Source organism: Augochlora pura, chromosome 1, assembly GCF_028453695.1.
Source record: "Augochlora pura isolate Apur16 chromosome 1, APUR_v2.2.1, whole genome shotgun sequence".
Taxonomy (NCBI): domain Eukaryota; kingdom Metazoa; phylum Arthropoda; class Insecta; order Hymenoptera; family Halictidae; genus Augochlora; species Augochlora pura.
This window is the reverse complement of record NC_135772.1, coordinates 19,043,920-19,064,875: the sequence shown is the minus strand read 5'-3', so window position 1 is coordinate 19,064,875 and position 20,956 is coordinate 19,043,920. Positions and strand designations below refer to the sequence as shown.

At 42.5% G+C, this 20,956-nt stretch overlaps 1 protein-coding gene across 1 annotated transcript in view; it reads right to left on the bottom strand.

The window, feature by feature from the left end:
- Positions 1-20,956, bottom strand: part of Ci (transcriptional activator cubitus interruptus) — a 124,100-nt gene that overhangs the window by 10,247 nt on the left and 92,897 nt on the right. Inside the window, exons 2-5 of the mRNA XM_078182863.1 lie at positions 13,765-14,018; positions 12,932-13,021; positions 8,412-8,429; positions 7,463-7,660 (exon numbers count right to left, since the gene is read on the bottom strand). Of these exons, the coding sequence (XP_078038989.1) occupies positions 7,463-7,660; positions 8,412-8,429; positions 12,932-13,021; positions 13,765-14,018 (560 nt within the window). The remainder of the gene's footprint in view (positions 1-7,462; positions 7,661-8,411; positions 8,430-12,931; positions 13,022-13,764; positions 14,019-20,956) is intronic.

The window sequence follows — 20,956 nt, the reverse complement described above, 5'->3', positions numbered from 1 at the left end:
TCTCGAGGAAACGCCACGAGAGATCGAATAACCGATACCGTTACGATACGCGCGGTTAAAAAAGAAAAACGATTCCCCGCGCGCGAATTATTCAATCGGCGACGATTTCTTCCGGCGATAATACGGTTGTTGCCGCGGCGATGGCGAAGGTGGGAGCGGTTCCGAGCCGCGCCGCTTAAAATAGTTAAACGCCGGGGGACGAGGACGGGGGTGGCAATACGAGGATAATCGATAGAGATCGAAATCGGACCGCGTCCATTCTCTTGACAGTCGCGACACGGCACGCCGGACTTCCGGCACGTAGCCTAAGCTTGCATTTCAATGCTAAAGCCCTCTCTTACGAAACCGTGAAGCTATAGCGCGCGATCGTGTTAACCGCACGCTGTCTCTCGCGAACACGCCGCCTTGTCCGCGCGATTGAAAATAAATGCCCCGATCAATTTTTCGTCGCGGCTCTCGCGACGTTTGTTGCTCTATTCGACACTGTACCGGCCGGTAATTCAGTTCTAAACATTTCTGTTATTGTAGGATAATTAAATTTATTATTTAGAAATTTATTTTAATAGTTTATATATTTTCATGACATTAGTATTAAACAATATTTTATTCGATGCTTTAATGACCGGTGATTCATCAGTGAGCATTTTTATTATTATAGGGTAATTAAATTTACTAGCATTTATGTATTTTCGTAATATTAGCATTAGAGAATATTTATTTTATTTTTGTTTTACTCATTTTATTAATTGCGATAGGTATCTAATATTTTAAAAGAATATATTATAATAATAGAGCTTGCAGTTATCAGATTTCAGTTTCTATTTTTATATAGTACTATTTTAATATTTTATTATAGTACTAATAAAACTATAATAAATACTATAGCAATGATAAAACTATAATAACACACTATAGTAATATAGTAACAGAAATTATTGGCTTAAAAAATAAATACCCTACAAATAATGCCTCTTTAATTCACGCAACTTTTATATTAAAAAATTCGTAGTTATATGTCTATTTTAAAAATTGCAGGTGGTGAACAAATTACATAATTATACAGCGTATTAAATGTATAGGATATCGTCGATGATGCCAGGTTAATTGAGTTACACATGCAGAGGCACTCGTACAGCAGAATCCTCCGCTAGTATTTATTCATAAGAAGCGACGAATGCGTGGCGCCTATAAATAGAAATAAAGAAGAAGGGAATGATACGGCGACGGCCAGTTAACCGTGCAGGCCCGCACGCGTCAATATACGGCATAAATATTATCGAAGCTAATTTATAGAGCGGCGCGATAGGCAGGGACGACGGTGGGGCGTCAGCGTACAGGCTCGAATTAGAAGGAAAGAGTTCGAAGGAGGCCTGTCACGTATCGCAACGACAAGACCATATTGAACCGTGATTAATTTAGCAGCGGCAATTTATCGAGCAGCGCCGTGTATTAATATATTATCGCGTATCGAGCCACTGTTAAATAGCGGCGAGCCGAGTTTCGATTTTAGAGGGCTGAGTTTCGATTTTAGCGAGTCGAGTTTGGATTCCAGAGAGCCGAGTTTCGATTCCAAAGAGCCGAGATTCGATTTTAGCGAGTCGAGATTCGATTTTGGCGAGCCGAGATTCGATTTTAGCGAGTCGAGATTCGATTTTAGCGAGTCGAGTTTAGATTCCAGAAAGCCAAGTTTCGATTCCAGAGAGCCGAGTTTCGATTCCAGCGAGCCGAGTTTCAATTTTAGCGAGTCGAGTTTCCATTCCAGAGAGCTGAGTTTCAATTTTAGCGAGCCGAATTTCGATTCCAGAAAATCGAGTTTTGATTCTAAAGAGCCGAGTTTCGATTCCAGAGAGCCGAGTTTCAATTTTAGCGAGCCGAGTTTCGATTCCAGAAAGCCAAGTTTCGATTCCAAAAAGCCGAGTTTCGATTCCAAAAAGCCTAGTTTCGATTCCAGAAAGCCGAGTTTCAATTTTAGCGAGCAACGTTTCGATTCCAGAGAGCCGAGTTTCAATTTTAGCGAGCCCCGTTTCGATTCCAGAGAGCCGCATTTCGATTCACAGCGGCGAAACGGTGATCCCACAGGGTGAGTTCAACGCACGGGGAAGCGATGACGCTCTCTGTCATGCGAAACGTCCCAGCCATCGACACGCGCGTCTCGTCGCAACTCATGACGCGACGCTCTCAATTAAACGCTGATCGATTAAAAATTGCCGCAACTGGTTATCGATTATTTATAAATTCCCGTTCTATATGCACGATTATTGCCTTTTATAAATTTATGAATCAAAGAGACGACTGTGTTCATTCGAATCTTGCGTTAGGTTTTCCTTTTTGTTTTAATGTAGGCTAGGGTTAAAAAATTTATTTAGCGATGTTTCAGAAGGGTTTCATAATTTTAAATACAATATATTTTTAGTCGACTACTGTCTAAAATCGTCTAATAAAATCTCTAATAAAATTCTACTGTCTAAAATCGTCTAATAAAATTCTACTGTCTAAAATCGTCTAATAAAATTCTACTGTCTAAAATCGTCTAATAAAATTTTTATCAGAGACCTATATTCCTATAGTCAATTCGCAATAAAAATCTCTTTAAATTTGACCAACCCTTCACGCTGCTTTAACTGCTTTGATTCTTAATGGCGACTTCTAATAACCAGCTCTTAGCTATGAATATTAAAACCTATTTATTTAAACCTACAACTAGCTATAAATCAACAATAAATGAAACTTTCTTCTTTTTCTAAAAATTAATAGCAATCGAAAAAGTGTCAAGCATTATAACCGCAAATCAAATGGAACTACAAGGCTCCGAGCATCGGTTTCTAGAATAGAAAGCAATTGGAGGCCAATAAGCAACGCGCAAGTCGTCGACACGGACTTCCTCCCGATCGCCGACCGATCTTTCCCATATTATCGGCCGCTTAACAGTCGGCGAATGCGCAGCCGGCGCGCGATGCAATCAGGCCCCATTCAGGGTGCCGTCGCGTACGTGCGCCGAAGCGAGCGCGCAACTACCTCTTCGCACAGTTCCACGGCCTAGTGTCGCAACGGTCTAGTCGGTGGCTCATAAAAGCGAGCCGTCGCGTTGCGTGCCCGGCTACGCTTAACGATTAGAACGAGCTGCGCGCCGGGTCTCAACCGTGTCCTACCCGCCGATTGTCACGCGATCCACCGCGGATTCCACCCCGTTCCCATTAATTCCGCGACGTTCTATAAACTCCGGCTATCGGTTGCAAACGAGCCGATAATTGCGGGCTACCCGAGCGCGGATCGTATAACCGAATGGAAACATCAAACCGATTCCGCGAACGGAGCTTATCGATGGCTGGAAATTACAAGGGCTACCGGTTTCTCGCGACGAGGATGGCAACTATGCTGTTTCACCGACGATGTTTACGTTCTATTCTTCGCGGCGGACCTCGACGCGGGAAAAAAGTCTCGCGTTTTACGCGCGGGGATCGCGATACGTCGCGCGTTTCACGCGGCGGCCGGTCCATTGATCGCTCGTCGCCGATTCGAAACGAGCATAAACCGCGCGCGATGCGCACGCCTACGACGCTTTATTTAAGAACGCTGTAATTTTGCTGGAATCGATCGTACGTTACCGTGGAAACCGGCTGCACGCCTCGTGTGGCCGGAACGATGATCGCTTAATCACCGTCACGGCTCGCTTTGTCCGTCCACGCCGACCCGATGACGTATGAAAATTTTAATAAAGCCGACTCCTCGGATATCTCTTCTGGTTTTACGGTGCGCGGGATTCTCGTTGGCGGTAATGCCGGTTTTCATGGGAGACGGCCCGTTGATTGTTAATATTCTAAATGCGAGGCGACGGACGGCGTCCGGCTGTCGGGGAATCTAAGGTGCCATTAGGCTCAGACGCCATTTTGTTTGTTCTTAGACCGATGAGTTTGCAGAGAAGTGAGTAAAGCGTTAACAAGTATGGAGGATATAAATATTTTGTTATTGCATAATAGTTAAGGGAAGCAATAAACTTCAAGTTGTATGTTAATGCAATGTTGATTCGATCATGATTAAGTGTCGTTGCGTTTAATGTTATTAATACGTATGTTATATATAAATACGTTAATATTTATCAGGATTTTATATAAATAATAGCGACGATTTAGATAAATGTTTCGGTATTTCCAAAATTCAAAATACTTGCGATTTTATACAATTATCGCAGACTTAAAGAGCGCGTTGAATTGTAAATTGAGAATTGAGATTTTTCAGAGTAAATTTAGTTTAATATCATTGGTTAACCAACTAACTAATTTTATTCTAATTTATAATTATTTTTATTCCGATGAATTATTTTATTTATACTATACAGGACTTGCCTAAATTTTCGGTACAATTCAGAAAAATAAGAAAACCATTCTATATAATATAAAAATAAATGTGTGAACATTAATATTTTGTTTACAATATTTAATAATCAAATTTAATAATAATCGGCGAAACAGGCGAAATTTGATTTGGACGCCTATTGGCGTCTACAGTACCAGGAAGCTAGCATGTGTCGAACGCCAGTAGGCACCAACAGTAGTCAAAGGGTTAAATCGAATCTACCACGGAGGACCATCCTATACCATAATATTGCAACTCGGTTCGCAATCACAAGAGAATTGATTTCCCTTTGCAGGTATTATATAAGGTAGCCGGACAATGTATAATATCTCTCTGAGTAAGAGAGAGAGAGAGAGAGAGAGAGAGAGAGGGTTAAATGCACGGCGAACCGGGCGATCAATTGGTCGCTAAATCAGCGTGCCAAGTATCGGAATTAAGTTGTCGCGGAGTCCCGTAGCAACGCAGAAACGACCGGCGCGGTGGTATAACACCTGTCCGCGGAAGATTTTAGAATTCCACCTGTTTTACGACAACCGCGGAGAGGAGCCAATTTTATCGGCAGTCGAACGATCTCCGTTTAAACCGTGCTACCCACAGCCGATCTCTTACAAAGTTCCGCCCGCGGGTACTTGCATAATTCACTTTTAATATTATCAACAGGTACGACGGTACCTCCCCTCTCTCTCTCTCTCTCTCTCTCTCTCTCTCTCTCTCTCTCTCTCTAGGCAGTCGTATATCATTCGGCGCATGTTAACATTGGTCGTAAAACATTCCGCGGTATCGAAGGCGTCCTGGGTTTCTCAGGAAAGCCGTGGTTTCCGACGAATTACCATAATCACCGGTAACCTGTACGAAACGAATAAAGTCATTGGCGGCGCGGCGTTAACGGAGAGAGAAAGAGAAAAAGAGAGGGAGAAAGAGAGAAAGAGAGAGAGAGAGAGAGGGGGGTTCCACGTCCTCGTAAGGATCGGTTTCTGACGTTTAAGGGCACGCGGATCGAGGGGAGGGCTGCAGAGGCCCGGAGAGAGGAAGAGGACGGGCACCGGCGAAGCATCGAATTAAGGTGCCGGCGCGCATGAAGCCATTATAAAAGCCGGCTGCGGGCCCCGAATCGCCGCGCTCGAGGTATACGCCCCACAAATCGGCCCGCCGGGGGACCTCCTTGCTCGCGAGTTAAGACCGACCGGTAATTTGCGATTAAATGAAGTAATTAACGGATTAAAATTCAAGCGGCGACGGGCGCGCGCGCGATCGACGACCGTTTGTCGGCGACGCGCGCGGTTGTGAGATCCCGTCGCGATCCCGTTTTTCCCATGAAACCGCGCGCGTCGAGTCTCCTTGCTCGGTTCAACAACGGAACAATCGTTGAACAATTCTACTTTAGTAAAGTTATCAAACAGTCTACTTGATCGGAACTTCGAACTGTTCGCGACGAGTCCATCGTTGCAAATCAAAGGGTTAATATTTTACTCCTGTTAAAAACAGGGGTAAGCAGAGCTGCGAGCAAAGGAGACACGTTTTACAGACGAGGATCAAGCAGATCTCGCTTGGCCACGGATACCTAATTTTCTTCAGGACGAAGCTATTCGGCCGCCACGAGAGGGGGCTGTTTTACGATGTTCATTTATTCGTCGCATAGTAGCGGCAATAACTCGGAAAATATGGCCGTTGCGCGGTAGTCGCATTAACAACTTCTGCCCCGGGTACACGTATAATTACACGCGTATAATTCACGTATCGCGTATCCGCGCGCGCGCGCGCGAAACATTTACGATGCCGTCGAGATCCGATCGCCGTTGCCGCAGCTGCTGCCCTCGCCATACTTGACGACGACGAGTTTACACGAACGCCGAGCGTAATTACGGGCAATCAATCACCGAACGGTATATACCGTTCGGTGAAACGCACACCGGTTAAACAACCGCTGACTTACGTTTTCGGTGCGGATATGGTGCGCGGGTGATCTCTTAATTACGGGTTCGCCGCGCAGCCGCTGCCGCGATTTACACAGATATTTATTCGCGGTGTAAATCCCGCGGAACGTCTCACTCTCTTTCTCTCTATCTCTTTCTCTCTTTTTCTTTCTCGATCTTTGCCGACGTACGAGAACCGAGAACGAATAATTACGCAGGTACACACGCGGTCTCCACACTTGTTCCACGGCGATAGTTATTATTGAGCTACAAGCCGGGATGAACACGTCGCGATGCTATCTGTCATCGGCGTTATTCAAATCCTGTTTTTCCCGCCTCGAGATTTGAATAATATGGTGATTCGGGCAATTGTTTCTTGCTGGCACGGAAAGTAAGCTGTCTGGACAATTTTTGATGTATTTTATACTTTGGGGATTCGTATAAGTATTTACCATTTTTTAGAAAGCTATTTAACTCTTTTTTAGAAAGCTATTTAACTCTTTTTTAGAAAGCTATTTAACTCTTTTTAATGCAGGGATTTTTTTGCGATTTTTGGAGGATTGAAATTATTTTTATATCAGTTTTTGGAGGATCGAAATTATTTTTATTCGCGATGGAATGCTGTAGAGGAAAATTGTAAAATTATGTATTGTTTGGAGGGATTAGGTTGTGTAATAATTATTTTGTGATATTTTAAGGATGAGAGTTAATTATAGAAGAAGAATTCTGAATTTTGAAAGTGCTATAGTTTCGCTATGGCTGTTTGTAGGGGAGATCTGAATATAGAGGGCTAATTCCGTGTTTCGAAACTAGGCTTAATTTATGTACAAAAATGAATAAATAAAAATATGCGCTCGTTACGTATTTTAACTTTTTTGTTCATACAGCATTTAATTCTGTCTAAAAATTAAATGTTCCCCCGAAAATCTCCTTTATCCACCTTGATCTCCGATTTCCCACACTTCTCCCATGCAAATAGAAAGCCAGCCATAAATAGCAACAATCACGATTCCAGCCGACTCCTGTAAAAGCGTCGTTCGATCCACATTCCCGTGGTTGCCCAGACACGGTTCGGTTTACAATTAATTAGGCTCGCGGAGCGTCGATTGAATAATTCATCATCGGTGTTTCTGAACGGGGCGTATAGACGGAGAGAGCGCTCGCGCGCAATGATGACGCGGAAATGATTTACTTACCGGCAGAAAGATGACCGTAGCTGCCGCTCGCGCTGCTGCTACGGGATCCATTCACGATTGAGGCCAGGCTGTTCGGGCTGAATCTGATCATGCTGTCGATGTCGAAGCGGTCGGAATACGGGGAACTGCTTAGCGCCCGCTTCCGGCTCGCGCGGATCGTCGAGGCGCGCGGACTTCCTAGCCTCGATGACGCTGACACTAAAAACAAACCAGGGAACAAGTTAGCTGGAGTATTAACAATAATAATAATAATTTTTAATAATTAGGTTTGCCAGGGGTGCTCGCCGATTTGGCGGAGAAACGCAGTTTTAAAAATAGCCAATATTGACGATGATCTTTTTCACTGATCAGTCAATTATTAATTCTGCAAATTTTATTTTTAAAGGTCTTACAAAAGGGTTGATATATTGTTCAAGGAACTTTAAATATCCAAACCCCATATAGACGCAGGAAAGAAAGAAACTCCTGCGAGATAATCAATGCCAAGTGTCTCACCAAACTATAGCTTCGAATCCACGAAGCTTGTTAAAAAAATATAATAAAATTCTCCGGCAGACATTGTGATCCAAAAATCGATTCTCAACTATTGGAGATAATGCGGAGGTATCGGGTTGGCGCTGATAAGAAATTGCGAGAGATACAGTCGCGTCATGGTCGCCAAATTTCCATAGAAAAGACGTCGCGTCGAGGGACCAGTTCAATTAAGCGTTACGAATTCATGCGACATTTCTCACTCGTATCCCATGGACATTTCTCACTCGTATCCCATGGACATTTCTCACTCGTACCCCATGGACATTTTCTCTTTCAGAATCGTATCGAAAGAAATCCGTAGCCGAGTATTCAAAACTGACCGAGAGGGAAGTCGACGAGGGAAAATGGTAGGCGAGGAGGCACGAGGTGGAGGCGATAAGAGAGGCGAAGGGGGTCGGCTCTCTGCGGCCGGAACGTTTTAGCGGCGATTTGCCTGCGACCGCAGGCCAACGATGTAATATACAAACCACTTTCTTAAGCTCGCGGTGGCGGCTCCGCTTGTACGAACCATCGTTGGTTATATGGTGGCGGTCTACGGTGCCCCACCTTCCTTCTCGACATCTCGCTTCCACCTCGATCGCCTCGATTCTCTACGATCCTCCTCGTCTTCCCCTTTTTGCCGCTTTTGCCTCGTACTTTCCGCGATTTTCTCCGCGCCTTTTTCTCCCCCCAATTTTCTCTTTAACCCTTTGACTACGGTAGACTTTGATACGCGCCGTAGGTAGACTAGGTAGACTTTGATACGGTCTTATTACCATAGGGCAGGTTATGTCAGGTTATACCACGTTCTAAAATTATTTTTATAGATCTCACTGATGCTAAAATGTTAAAAGTTGTAAAAAGTTGTTAAAAGTATCTGATCATAATTGTTATATGAATGATGAGATTCGATATCATCTGCACAGAATGCGCTTTGTTACACGGAACAGAAACGCTACGGGTCAGAGAAATTATTTCATGTTTATAGTTGAAATAACTTCGAGTGCAAAGGGTTGATAATCAGCACCGTAATCTCGACGGCTTATTCTTCGACCGACCCGAGATTTCTGCGTCTTTTCCGCCGTCGCACGGGGTCCCATCCTCCACCGTCGTCCCATCTCCGTTTCAACTCCACCCCGCCTCCTCCACCGTCTTCGGGGCTCTCTCCTCTATCTCCCCCCGTGTCGTCTCACGCGGGCAACGCGATACAGAGAGCCGAGACTCTCGGAGGTTCGAACCAGCTCTTTCTCCTCGGTTTCCACTCGGTTGATCGCTCGTTTGCGCACAACGGGTATAGAATTACTCGCGGTCGGGCCCCCTTCCCTCTCTCTCTCTCTCTCTCATTCTCTCTCTCTCTCTCTTCTCAGCGCGTCGCGCGAACGAACGCGCCTCCTTTATCCCATCGCCGGTTTATTAATTCGAGCACTGATCAAATTTACGGTGGTCAACGAGCGTACACGAACGGTTCACGAGAGCGAGACGGATAGCGTCCCGGCCTACCTTCTCCGAGAGTCGGCCCTTCGAAACCAGTGGAAAGGAGAAACGCGCGGTTGCCCGTGCGGTTTTTCCGCATGAGCTGAAACGTTTAAGGTTCCTCGACGACGACGACGACGAAGGAATTGAAACCGAATTTCAGTTTCTCCGCAGCCCCACCGTCGACGTGTACTTTCGGGATTCTCGTTCTTGTACGGTAATAAAGCCGGCTTTTGCCGTCTATCGCTGCCTTTGTTGCGGTTTCTTGTAACTTTCTTGCCAGGCAGAGCGAATCCGATCGCTTCTGGTTATGTTTTTCGGGGAAACGAGGTTACCTCTTTGATTCCGAGACGATAATGTGCTACGTTTAGTGCGGGTTGCGTGATTCTGTTTCGTTCTTATTGGTGAGCAGTTATGTTGAGGTTATGTTAGTAATACTTTTGCAATTTTGATGTAGTTATTTGTTAAGGAATCGAGAGGGCTGGTAGAATATTGTATATAATATGGTAATGTAATGTATAAAGTAATGTAGTAATTTAATTCAGTACAATAGAGGACAATATAATACAATATATCAAATAATATGGTATAGTATAAATAATGAGATAATACAGGCATAGTATAAATAATAAGACAATATAGATATAGTACAGATAATAAGATAATATCATTTATATATAATATCACAACACTAAAATTTATTTTATGACACCTAATCAACCTAAATTCTAACCTACTCAAAGCTAAAAATAATAATTGTCACTTGAAAACTCTGTTGTTTCATTAACTTCTTAACAGAATTCTACCAAAGTGAATTTTCACTATTACATCGATCTAAATTAATTTAAACAATATATCTTGCACCATAAATTATTATTATTATTTATTACACATCATACACGTATTATACACAATTTCTCCCAATTAGGAGACCACCCGCCACGAGAAGAAAATCGACAATATTTCCTCCCCCGTCCCAAGTATCATCGAAGGAACGAATAAACGATCGACGATGTGCAAATGTTTCCATTAAAACAGTTCCCGAACAGCGCGACGTTCCATGTACCCGTTCGAAACGTGATTTCTCGATGCACTTTTTCCACATTGGATCGATCTTCTTATCTGCACGGTTGCACTGTTTATCCGTCGGTCCGCGCGTCGAAGAAGAAGAAGAAGAAAGAAGGAGGAGGAGGAGGAGGACTCTTAATGAATATGCGAACGATTCCTGGCCGTCCCTCCCCCGCCTCACCCCCGACCGTCCTCGTGACCCACGACCCTCTGGACTCTACACGTTCCATACGTTCCGATGCTCCCCCTCCCTCGCCCCGCGCTCTCCCCCGCCACTCCAGCGCCGGGGCTAACATGGGATTGAGACATGTAAATTGGTGCAATCGGGCACTCCGATCGGCGCGGCTCATTCGACGCTGCCCCTCGCCGCACGGCTACCGCGCTACAGCTCCTCTCAAAATTTGCGCGCCGCGTCGAAGAAGCTTTCACGGCGACGAAAATTACTATGATCTAATCGATCTAATTTGTCGAGATATTGCAAGATTCTTGTTAGGATTTATTGTCAATTGTGGAAGAGAAATAGTTACGATTTTACTAGGAAATAAAATTTCATTAGGAAATATACAACTTGACTAGAATATACAGTGTCAATAATAGTGGAGATTGTAAAATAAATTATCTGCCATTTTGACGGATTTTTTTTGTTCGTTAATGTGTTCTATATTGTTTGAACTGTCTACGTTGTTAAATTATTTTGGTGACGAATTATTTTGAGAATTGTTGAAGTAATTTAACAAAGGAAAGACTGCTCTTGGATGGAATTAATATGACTACATTTATATTGATGCAAAAAAGAGAGAAATAATAGAGAGAAAGAGTATGAGAAAGAGAGAGAGAGGGCAGAACAAAAACGCGAACGCGAACGCCGCGACGAAGAAACGTACGAGGGGCGGGAGGAGGGACGAGGAAGAAGGAGGAGAGGATACGTGAGACAACCTGTAGGGTAGGCGCTAAGGTGTTAATGAGGTCGTGTCGCTCCGAGTCGATTCAATTATGCGGCGGTGGCGACTAACGAGGCCCCGTTTACCCTTTCAGTCGTCTTTTAGCTTCTCGGCCTCTTAACCGGTCGATCTCCTACCTGCTGGCTAGTGCTACTACACCTACGGCTAGTCGCGTATGCCGTAGATCAGGATCTTTCATTAGATTCACTTGTCGCGTCGCCGAACGAACGACCCGAAAAGAGTCTCCACGGAATCCTCGCTCGGCGGATGGACATTCCTGGAGTCTCGATGACTATGATCGAATTGACCTCGCGGAATTTGGTCGAATCTTTTTGTTGTTAATTTTTTAGGGTGGGGATATTGAAAGACTGAGGCTTAAGGAGATGAAAAAAGATGTATAGGAAGTGGTATTGAAACTTTCGTGGCAGACATTATAGTGGCATTTTTTTTACTGTCGACAGTGATTACTTTAATCGAAATAATTAATAGCTTTGACATTGTGGTTAATTAATAACTTTGACAATTCACTTCACAGATTTTTATCGAATCATTTGTTGTTAATTTTAGGCGTCGCAGACGTTGAATCTTTGACGTCTAAAGAAACGAGAAACAGGCACCTAAAAAGTGGCATTCACACTATAGTATCGTTAACACCATAATGACGTTGGCACTATAGTATGATTAACACTATAATGGTATTAGTACTATAGTATCATTGACGCTATAATAGCATTGCCACTATAGATTCAACGTTATTTCAAAGTCGACGGCTAGTCGAGTAAAAAAGTGATCTCTCCTCTCTCTCTCTCTCTCTCTCCCTCTCTCTCATGAAGAATTAATAGATCAGTGATCGACAGAAGGTCCGCCCCTTCACAGAAGCGTTCAAGATTTCAAGCTCGAGCACACACGGTGAAATCTCGGGCCATCTACATTTACGAAGAAGAATCTGGTGTCAAATACCACGGCTTCGATCGACCGCGATTCAATCACGATATTGTTCCTACGTGACGTAACGCTACGTGTTGCAATCCACGCTGACGCAACAGCCAGCTACTTTTTGTTAATCTCGCAGGATTTTTTTACGGATCGTAGGTTCAGTCTCTTTGAAATAACTTTTCTAAACCTGGACCGACATATGTATGAATTTTTCTATTTTAATTTTATACTATACTATACCATATTATAGTATTATATTATGCTACAGTAGACTATACTATATGTTAAAATATTATATGATATAAAATTATACTGTACCGTACCATGATATTATATTATGTGTATCACATTATAATATTATATTATATTATACTATACCATACTATATTATAATATCATATGCTATAAAATTGTACTATACCATACTATAACAATATACTCCATAAAACTTTACTCTACTACAATTATATATAATATAGCATATTAGATAATATTCTAAGTCACTTATTTAAGAAAAAAATAATTAATTAATTCTTACCGTCAATGGAGAAGGGGAATTCCGTGGACGCGAGCGTGCTGGCAGGTCCCGCGGCGTGTAGGAGGTACTCGGGCCCCAAACCACCCAGTCCTGAAAAATCGCAAGAGGACATCGTTAGAGCGGTGACACGCCACGTCCACAAACAAGTAGAAAAAGAGAAAGAAAACGTCCCATTCTCGAACAGAAAGCATCTGTGATCGCGTTTAGAGCGGACCTAATGGATCGGATTCAAAGAGAGCTCGCGTCTCAAAGAGATCCTTCCGCCGGAAATGCGGGCCCTATTCATAGAGGAGCTTCTCCGATCTTCAAGTAGGAACAATAGGCCGGGGATCTCTTTTCTACAGGAACTCGTTTCATCCGATCGCGACGATAACGATGACGTACGATAATGAAACGGTAGACATTGAATTATGATCGCGTATAAATAATGCTAATCGCGTGTAAAACGCTTGAGCTTCTATTTTATATCGTTTATGTGGTCGGCGTATCCATAGAAAGTGTTAACAAAGAAACGCAGTTCAGTGTCAACTGTGTAAAAAATTCCAAAACTTAACTTTTGCTTAAAAATTTAGGAAATTAAAAAACCTGAATTGCACGTTCGCTGATATAACAACAATCTTACATTTGCGTTATTGGTAGTAATTTTACAATACTCGTCTCACTTCGCATTATAACAAATGGCACTATAGCATTATAATTGGCATTATAGCATTTTTAACAGTTGGGTCTTTCAAGGCTCGGTAGGAATAAATTTCCGACTGGAAAATTAGGCGACCGCAGCCGTTTACTATCGTTCTAATTATCTCGGGGCGAGTACAAGGGAAGGTAATTACCGTGTAACGAGGCGTTGGGACTGTGCGTGGAGGCCTGCAGCTGGTGGTAAAGGTGGTCCATGTAGTTGAGCCGATAGGCGGGATGCAGGGCCGTATGCTCCGAGAGGGGGTGACTTCTGCGGAGGAAATCGCCGCCGGAAGTACCGTTTCCAGCGGCCCCGCCGCCTCCGCTGCCGCCTCCGCTGCCACCGCCACCTCCGCCGCCACCGCCGCCGGTGGCCGCGCTCCCGATCGCCGTTGTGCTGCCTGACAATCTGTAAACAATTATTACAATTACAACACACCTGCCGACATCAATTAAATATATAAGAAAAATAAATTTCGATGAACCACTCTGTATTTCTATTTATTATTTTTCGAGTACAAGGAAGAGCATTTTTAACATTTCTTGAAAGGAATTATATAAATTTAAAATAAATGCTTACATAGTCGATAAATCGATTGATAGTAATTCAGGGAATGTAGATGAAATAATTTATTTTTTAGGAGGAATAAAAAATAGCAGAGATGTCTGAGATCTGAGAATTTAAGTGTGAAATGTTCTAAATGGTTAAATGGTTTTTGTATATATATAATATTAATGTATTTTCAGTAGATATGTAGAAACAAATAGCACAGGAAATTAATTAATTAATTTTGTAGTGTAAAAATCAATTATAGTGTAAAATTATATATAATAATATATACAGTGTAAAATTATATATATAATTACGAATAATGATATAATAATTAACAGAAGTTACTAAGTAAGGAAATAATATATTATTACAGTGTTTTAAATATATATTATTAGTGTGGAAATTAAGTCTCGTTGAACAATCATCAAGCGCCCCGAAGTTAACGAGAAGCTGTCGCTGGCTAAAATTGAAACGCAATCGCGTAGCAGCCGAAATAATGACAAACTGTGTGCGCGAGCAGAGAGAGAGGGCCGTGCCGCGCCAACGTTTTCTCTGTAAGCTTGTTTAAAGAGGTGCACACGGAACGTCTCGCAAGAAGAAGCGGGCTACTCAAGACGGGCAAATTAATCATGTCCGAAGGACAATGCAAAGAGAGGAAGGGGTCGTTTGACGAATGAAATTACGACACGCACGGAGCCGCGACAAATGGCGTGTGTCTCTTCGTCAAAGATCCTATTTCGGTCCCGTTGATGATGGAACAGGTGTCTCCTACCAATGCGCGGGCTTGTTGTTCCCTCTCGCCGGAGATTTCTTCACGAAATCTAATTCATCTTTCGAGCCGCCCGGCTGCGAGAAGAATCGCGGTGGAAGACTCTCGATGAAGACGAATTCGTGGATCGCGGGGACAATATACACCTGAATTAATTCTGATAAAAATCAGCCATGATAAAAAGACTGGAAATAAAGTTTGAGATCAAAGTAACAAGACTTTAGACTTGAAGATTGTCGAGTCAATTTGGCCAAACTAGTTAAAACGTGTTCTAAAATCAGACGAGTTTTACAAGTTCCTAGACCGAGCATCGAAAATCGCTTTACACTGAGATCGAGGCAGAGGAGATAGTTGCGGTGATTGCTCTGGTTCCATGAAATGTACGTTCAGCGGGGAATATGTACTAGCTTGCGATAGGGTGTCCCCTCGTGATGGTTGCATCACGTGTTTTGACTGACTGCTGTTCGCCACGGTTGGAACATTGGGAAATGATGCGTGTCTCGTACCTTCAAAGATATTCTCCACGCTCGGTCTCGTCGTTAGTGCCTCTTTACGATGACGTTCTCCCCTCTCTCCCTTTCTATATTTCTCTCTTTCCCTCTCTGTCTCTTTCTGTCACCCTCTCTCTTTCTTTTTGTATTTCTCTCTTTCGCTCTGTCTCTTTCTGTCGCTTACTCTCCTCTCTCTTTCTATATTTCCCCCTTCTATATTTCTTTCTCTTCCTCTCTCTGCCTCTTTGACTCTCTTTCCTTCTTTCTGTATTCTTCTCTGTCTTTTTCTGTTGCTTTCTGTCTTTCTATATTTCCCTCTCCCTTTCTCTCTCTTTCTTTCTCTCAGTTTCTCACTCTCTGCCTTTCCATCTCTTCTTCCACATTTCCCTCTTTCCCTCTTTCCCTCTTTCTCTCATTCTCTCTCTCCCTCGCCCGCAGCCCCTCTTCCACTTTCTCTTTCAACGCGCGGAGCCAGGATTCTTCGCGGAATCGCGAGGAACGTCAGGTGGCTTGAGATCTTTATTGGAAACCCCGGCGAGCCGCCTCTCTACGCCTTGGCGAAAGTCTCCGAGAAGCTGGAGTACCTCTCCTCACTGCCAAGGTCGCCGCATCACCGGGGAATTTCTTCGGGGCTACGGTGAATTCTTACGGGGAAATTCAGGATCTACACTCGCCTTCGAAGGAACCGATCGTTCTTGATCGGTAAGAATGGCGGTCACTTTTTCAATCTTCAGAATCGATGAATTATTCGATTGGCTGTCGAAACGACCATTTTTTATTTATTTATGACATAAGTCTTGGTTGTTTAATATTCCTGAGATTGTCATCGAATCATTTGAAAATTGAGTACTGTATTGTACAGTACAGGAATGAGACTTTCAGGTAAAATGATAATTATATTGTGATAGTAATAATAATAATAGTAATAATATCGTGTTATTATTAGCAGAAATTAATTTATGAATTTTTTAATTTATTCAGAAACGCAAAGTGCTAAATGTTACCACGTCTTAAAATAATTAATCAATAATTCTTTTGCAGTTACGTTGATCAGCATTGCCTTATTGTTAATCATTTTTGCTAAAAGAGCGATAGAATTTTTGCTCATTTTCTAAATCTGTTAGTTATCAATTAAATCTGTTATTTATCTTGTCTATATTTATTCCTAACCTTAAACTAGGCAACAGTACAGATTTTTCTATTTAGCATAGCTGCAGGTATACTTTAACCTTAAACAAAAATAAAACAATTCGAAGGAGTTCAATTTAGGCAAATCTACGGGATCATCAATACGCCAACATCAAAAGCCGTGCGCTAATGATAAAATTGGTGCGTCAAAACACGAAACATTCCGAAAACCCGCGAGCGCCGAGAAGAGTTCATTAAAGTCCTCCATTAGCGTTTTAACATCCTTCCCCTAAATCGTTTCTGTTTAAAAACATCGCGCCGTTTCCTGCATTCCACTGGATGCTTGTGCGTGCGTCTGTGCTCCCTAAGAAATTCCCCCGATATTTATGCTCGACACCGTTTCCACCATAAATTTTTATCTCGGAAGCGTTCGCCGGGCGGGGGCGGGGTAGCAGTAGACACGTTTTCTTGTCGAACGTCAACAGTGACTGCTTTACGAGCGGCTCATTACGATCGTCGAAAGGGTGACGAACTAAATTATAGAGCGAGCACAGCTTTTACACTTTTCCAGACACTCGGATTTAGTAGACCAGTTGGAAAACGTTTTCATACGGGGTCTACATAACTATTTTTGGATTTCCTTGCGTTCTCGAGTTAATGACGGCGTTGATAATTGTTAGGTTATGTCAGGTTATTATGCGTTTCATGCATTTTTGTCTGAGAACGATTATTGTTCCCGGGGGATGTTGTAATTTTGTTATTGTGGATTTTTTTGGAAATATTAACTCTTTGGTGCTTTGTTTTTTTGAGCTATATTGATGTTAATAATTTTTAAGTATTTTTGTGGATATTGTTTTAATGTTACTATATTGTTTTTGGGAGCCGCTGTAATTTTGTCACATCTCTTATATTTTATTAAAAGGTTGTATAATATTTTTCAAGAACAACAAATTTAAGGAACAATAAATTTCAAGCACAAAAAATATCAAGAACAATAAATTTCAAGTACTATAATTTTCAAGAACAATAAATATCAAGTACAATAAATCTCAAGAACAATAAATCTCAAGTACAATAAATCTCAAGAACAATAAATATCAAACACATTTCACAAAATGATTCGAAATCGAGATCGCGTCAATTATTTCCCATCGGATTGTCATCGACCCACCCTGCGCGTAACGCAGCCCCGCGGCAACAAGGGTGAACACGCCGTCAGCGTGGTGAAATAGAGAGACAGCAGCAATTGGCGCGTGTCATAACGTTTTAACGCGTATTACGATGTTTGAGCCGGTCGCTGTCTAAATATTGGCTTCGCACCGGCTTCGAAGTTTGCTAAGCAAAGACAACCGGGTCGACTTGTTTAACTTTACTTAGAGTCCACGGATCTCGATTACCGCCTACCTTACGGGTTACCTGCTTTACACGATCCCGGCCGTGTTAATAGGTTTGTCACATAATCCGCGACAAAACGCCTCCTCCTTCCCTCCCCCTTCGCCGTACAACCACTGATCCCCTCAACGCATTTTTCGATGCATCGATTCGACGAAGCTCGCAATTTGCTCGCCGAGAAATCAACCGATCCGTCGAAGAATAACTTGGCGACTTGTTAAACGCTTCAGTCAATTGCTTCATCGTTTCTTGACAGTCGTCATCTCTACAGGTTTATTTTATTTTTCTGTCCATCGAAACCCACTCGAAGTCGTCGCGTACTTCGCGCAGGTTAATGATTCAATTAGCTTGTTCGTTTACATTTGAACACTCCCTATGTTCGAGGGTATACTACGATTAGAGTGTAGTAATTGCTGGTATTGTATGCTAATAGGTGCGAGAATAGTTTGAGCGTTAAGTATGACGAGTCAATTCGTTCCACTGTAACTATCGCGTGACGCCTTGGTGTATTGTTGATCGGATCGTGGAATAATGGATCGTGTGTTATATCTCTGCATCTTGAATTCACAGATTATGCTTCACTGTCAAGCATCGCGAATTAATTAAAATTTTACTTGAAGAAGTATAGTTCCTGTCAAAGACTTAAATGTTTCACTGTCAGCCACTGACGATTAATTAAAATTTTTACTTGAAGAAGTATAGTTTGTGTTGGTTATTATCATAACAACTAGCGTAATTTTTAATTAGGGGTTCCAACGTTTTGACCTTACCATATAAGGTAAAATCTGCGAATTTTCGACGCGGTGCTTGGTACACCGAGAGTGAGTGATATATTAGCGGTCGGTAAAGTGTTAACAATCATATAACAATATCTCACGTAAAATAAAATTATTATTATAATAACTGATATAATTCTTAATTCGGGATTCCAACGTTTTGACCTTAAAAGATAAGGTAAAATCGTCGAATTTTCGACGCGGCACCTCCTATAGCGAAATTGCCACTTCGCACGTAACGCTCGTATCAAAAGGGTTAAAAACTCTGACCAACGAGTCTCGATCTTCTTCCGTCTGCTCGCGGCGTGATAGTTCGGTTCGTCCGCGGGAAAAATTAGGACGCTTTGACAGGCGCTGCTTAGCGGAAGACCCGTAAAAAGCTCGGCGAAGCTGGAGGAAGATAGAGGGGGCAAGGGGACATAATTACAATGAAAACATCGTCGCCCCCGTCGGGCCGACGACTGTCCTTTTTGCCGGTTGTTTTGTTCTCACTCCGGGAGAGAAACGGCCGACAGAGAGAGGAAGAATAACAGACGAGGGAGGAAGGAACGAGACCGATTCTATTTCGAATCCTGCTGAGTGCCAGATGACTCGTGGCACGGCTATGCCTCCCGACTTCTTCTTCTTCTTCTTCTTCGTCGTCGTCCCCTTCTTTCTCTCCCTCGCCGTCGATCGCTTTGTCCGCCATTTTTTACATAGCCGATGTGTGCTGCCCGCCGCTTTCTTTCCCGTCAACCCTTTCGACTCGCTCTTTACCTTTTCCCTTTCTTCCGAATCGTTTCCTTTGCTCGTTGCCGATCCTCCACGCGACTTCTTGCCGATAGTTTCCCGTCGCGAGAGAGAAAGAGAGAGAGAGAGAGAGAGAGAAATCAATTTTTTAAACATAAATCAAAAATAAGCCTTATTTAGAATATTTAATACACAGTAAAGTATACTACTCTAAAATGAGGTACCATAAAGAAAATACACTTTTGTAACTTTGACATAACCTCAACATAAAGAAATCACCCTTCACCAATTTTAACCATAAAATAAAAATTGCCAAATAATACCAGAAATTTGGATTCAACAATATCCAAATAAACGACGATGTAATCTTAATATTTAGATAACAATATCTGATAACAATAAATAATAATATTAAACAATAATCCCCGTCGCCTCGGCGGCGCTAGTATTCCGCTACCCTCGCGCGGCCGCCAATTAGGCTATTATTAATTTCACTTTCGAAAGACGGTTTTCTTCCTGTTCGTTTCTCTTTCCACGCTTTCGGGTCGCTTGACAGTCGGCGAGGGGGACAAGGGGAGGACACGGTGGGTAGTACCCGGACAGATAAAACTCGAGTCGTTAACTCGACACGCCGGAAACCGGCGCATCTATCTTTATCTACGGCCTGTCTGCCGGAGAGAGCCCAGGGGTCTCTTCTTGAAATTCCTACGGCCTTCCTCGCCTGTTTCTTTTCCGTCTGCTTTCGGAGTCGGAAATCGCGTGCTCGAATCCAAATATCCCATCCGCTCCGACGGACCTACGGGTTTCCAGTCGATTTATATCGTCGAAATCTTTTTGTTGCACCTGTGCTTCGAGAACAGTTCGAAGTGCGATAGAATTTAAGCTTTTTAACTTTAATCATGGGGGAAAAATGTAAATTATCTTTAGCAGATATTTTGGAACAGATAATAAATAATGAGACAGAATCGCACATTTTTAGTTACCAGGTTTGGTATTTTTAATGGAATAATGACAAGATGTTATCAACTATGGTATATCAATTTTTCTTGTAAATTATCTTTAGCAAATATTTTATATTATATAATTCGCTATTATATAATTAATTATATATATATATATCGTATTATATCATTTATATCACATTATTAATCAAACATTTCAAAATCGTAATTACCATAATTAGTAATCTTTCTCCATTTCTTTTATTAAGATAAGAAATTCAAAAGGGCACGCCGGTATCAAGATCGTTGATCAACGCTAGCCGCCTGTTCTTAGACGTCTCTCAAAAGGCGCTTTTACCCGTCCAATAATTTTGGCGGATTACTCTGAGTAGATCGCGGAGCGTCGTCACATCTTACGTCGGTTTATATTCGAGAGCGGCTGGATGAGAAGGGGGAAGCCGAGTGAAGTATTAAGGGTTGCAAGCTCATTAACGTGACTCGAGGTAATGAGGCGAGCTAAGCGCTGTCCAGAAACATCTGCCAGGTTTCCCTGATATTCTGATGCGAG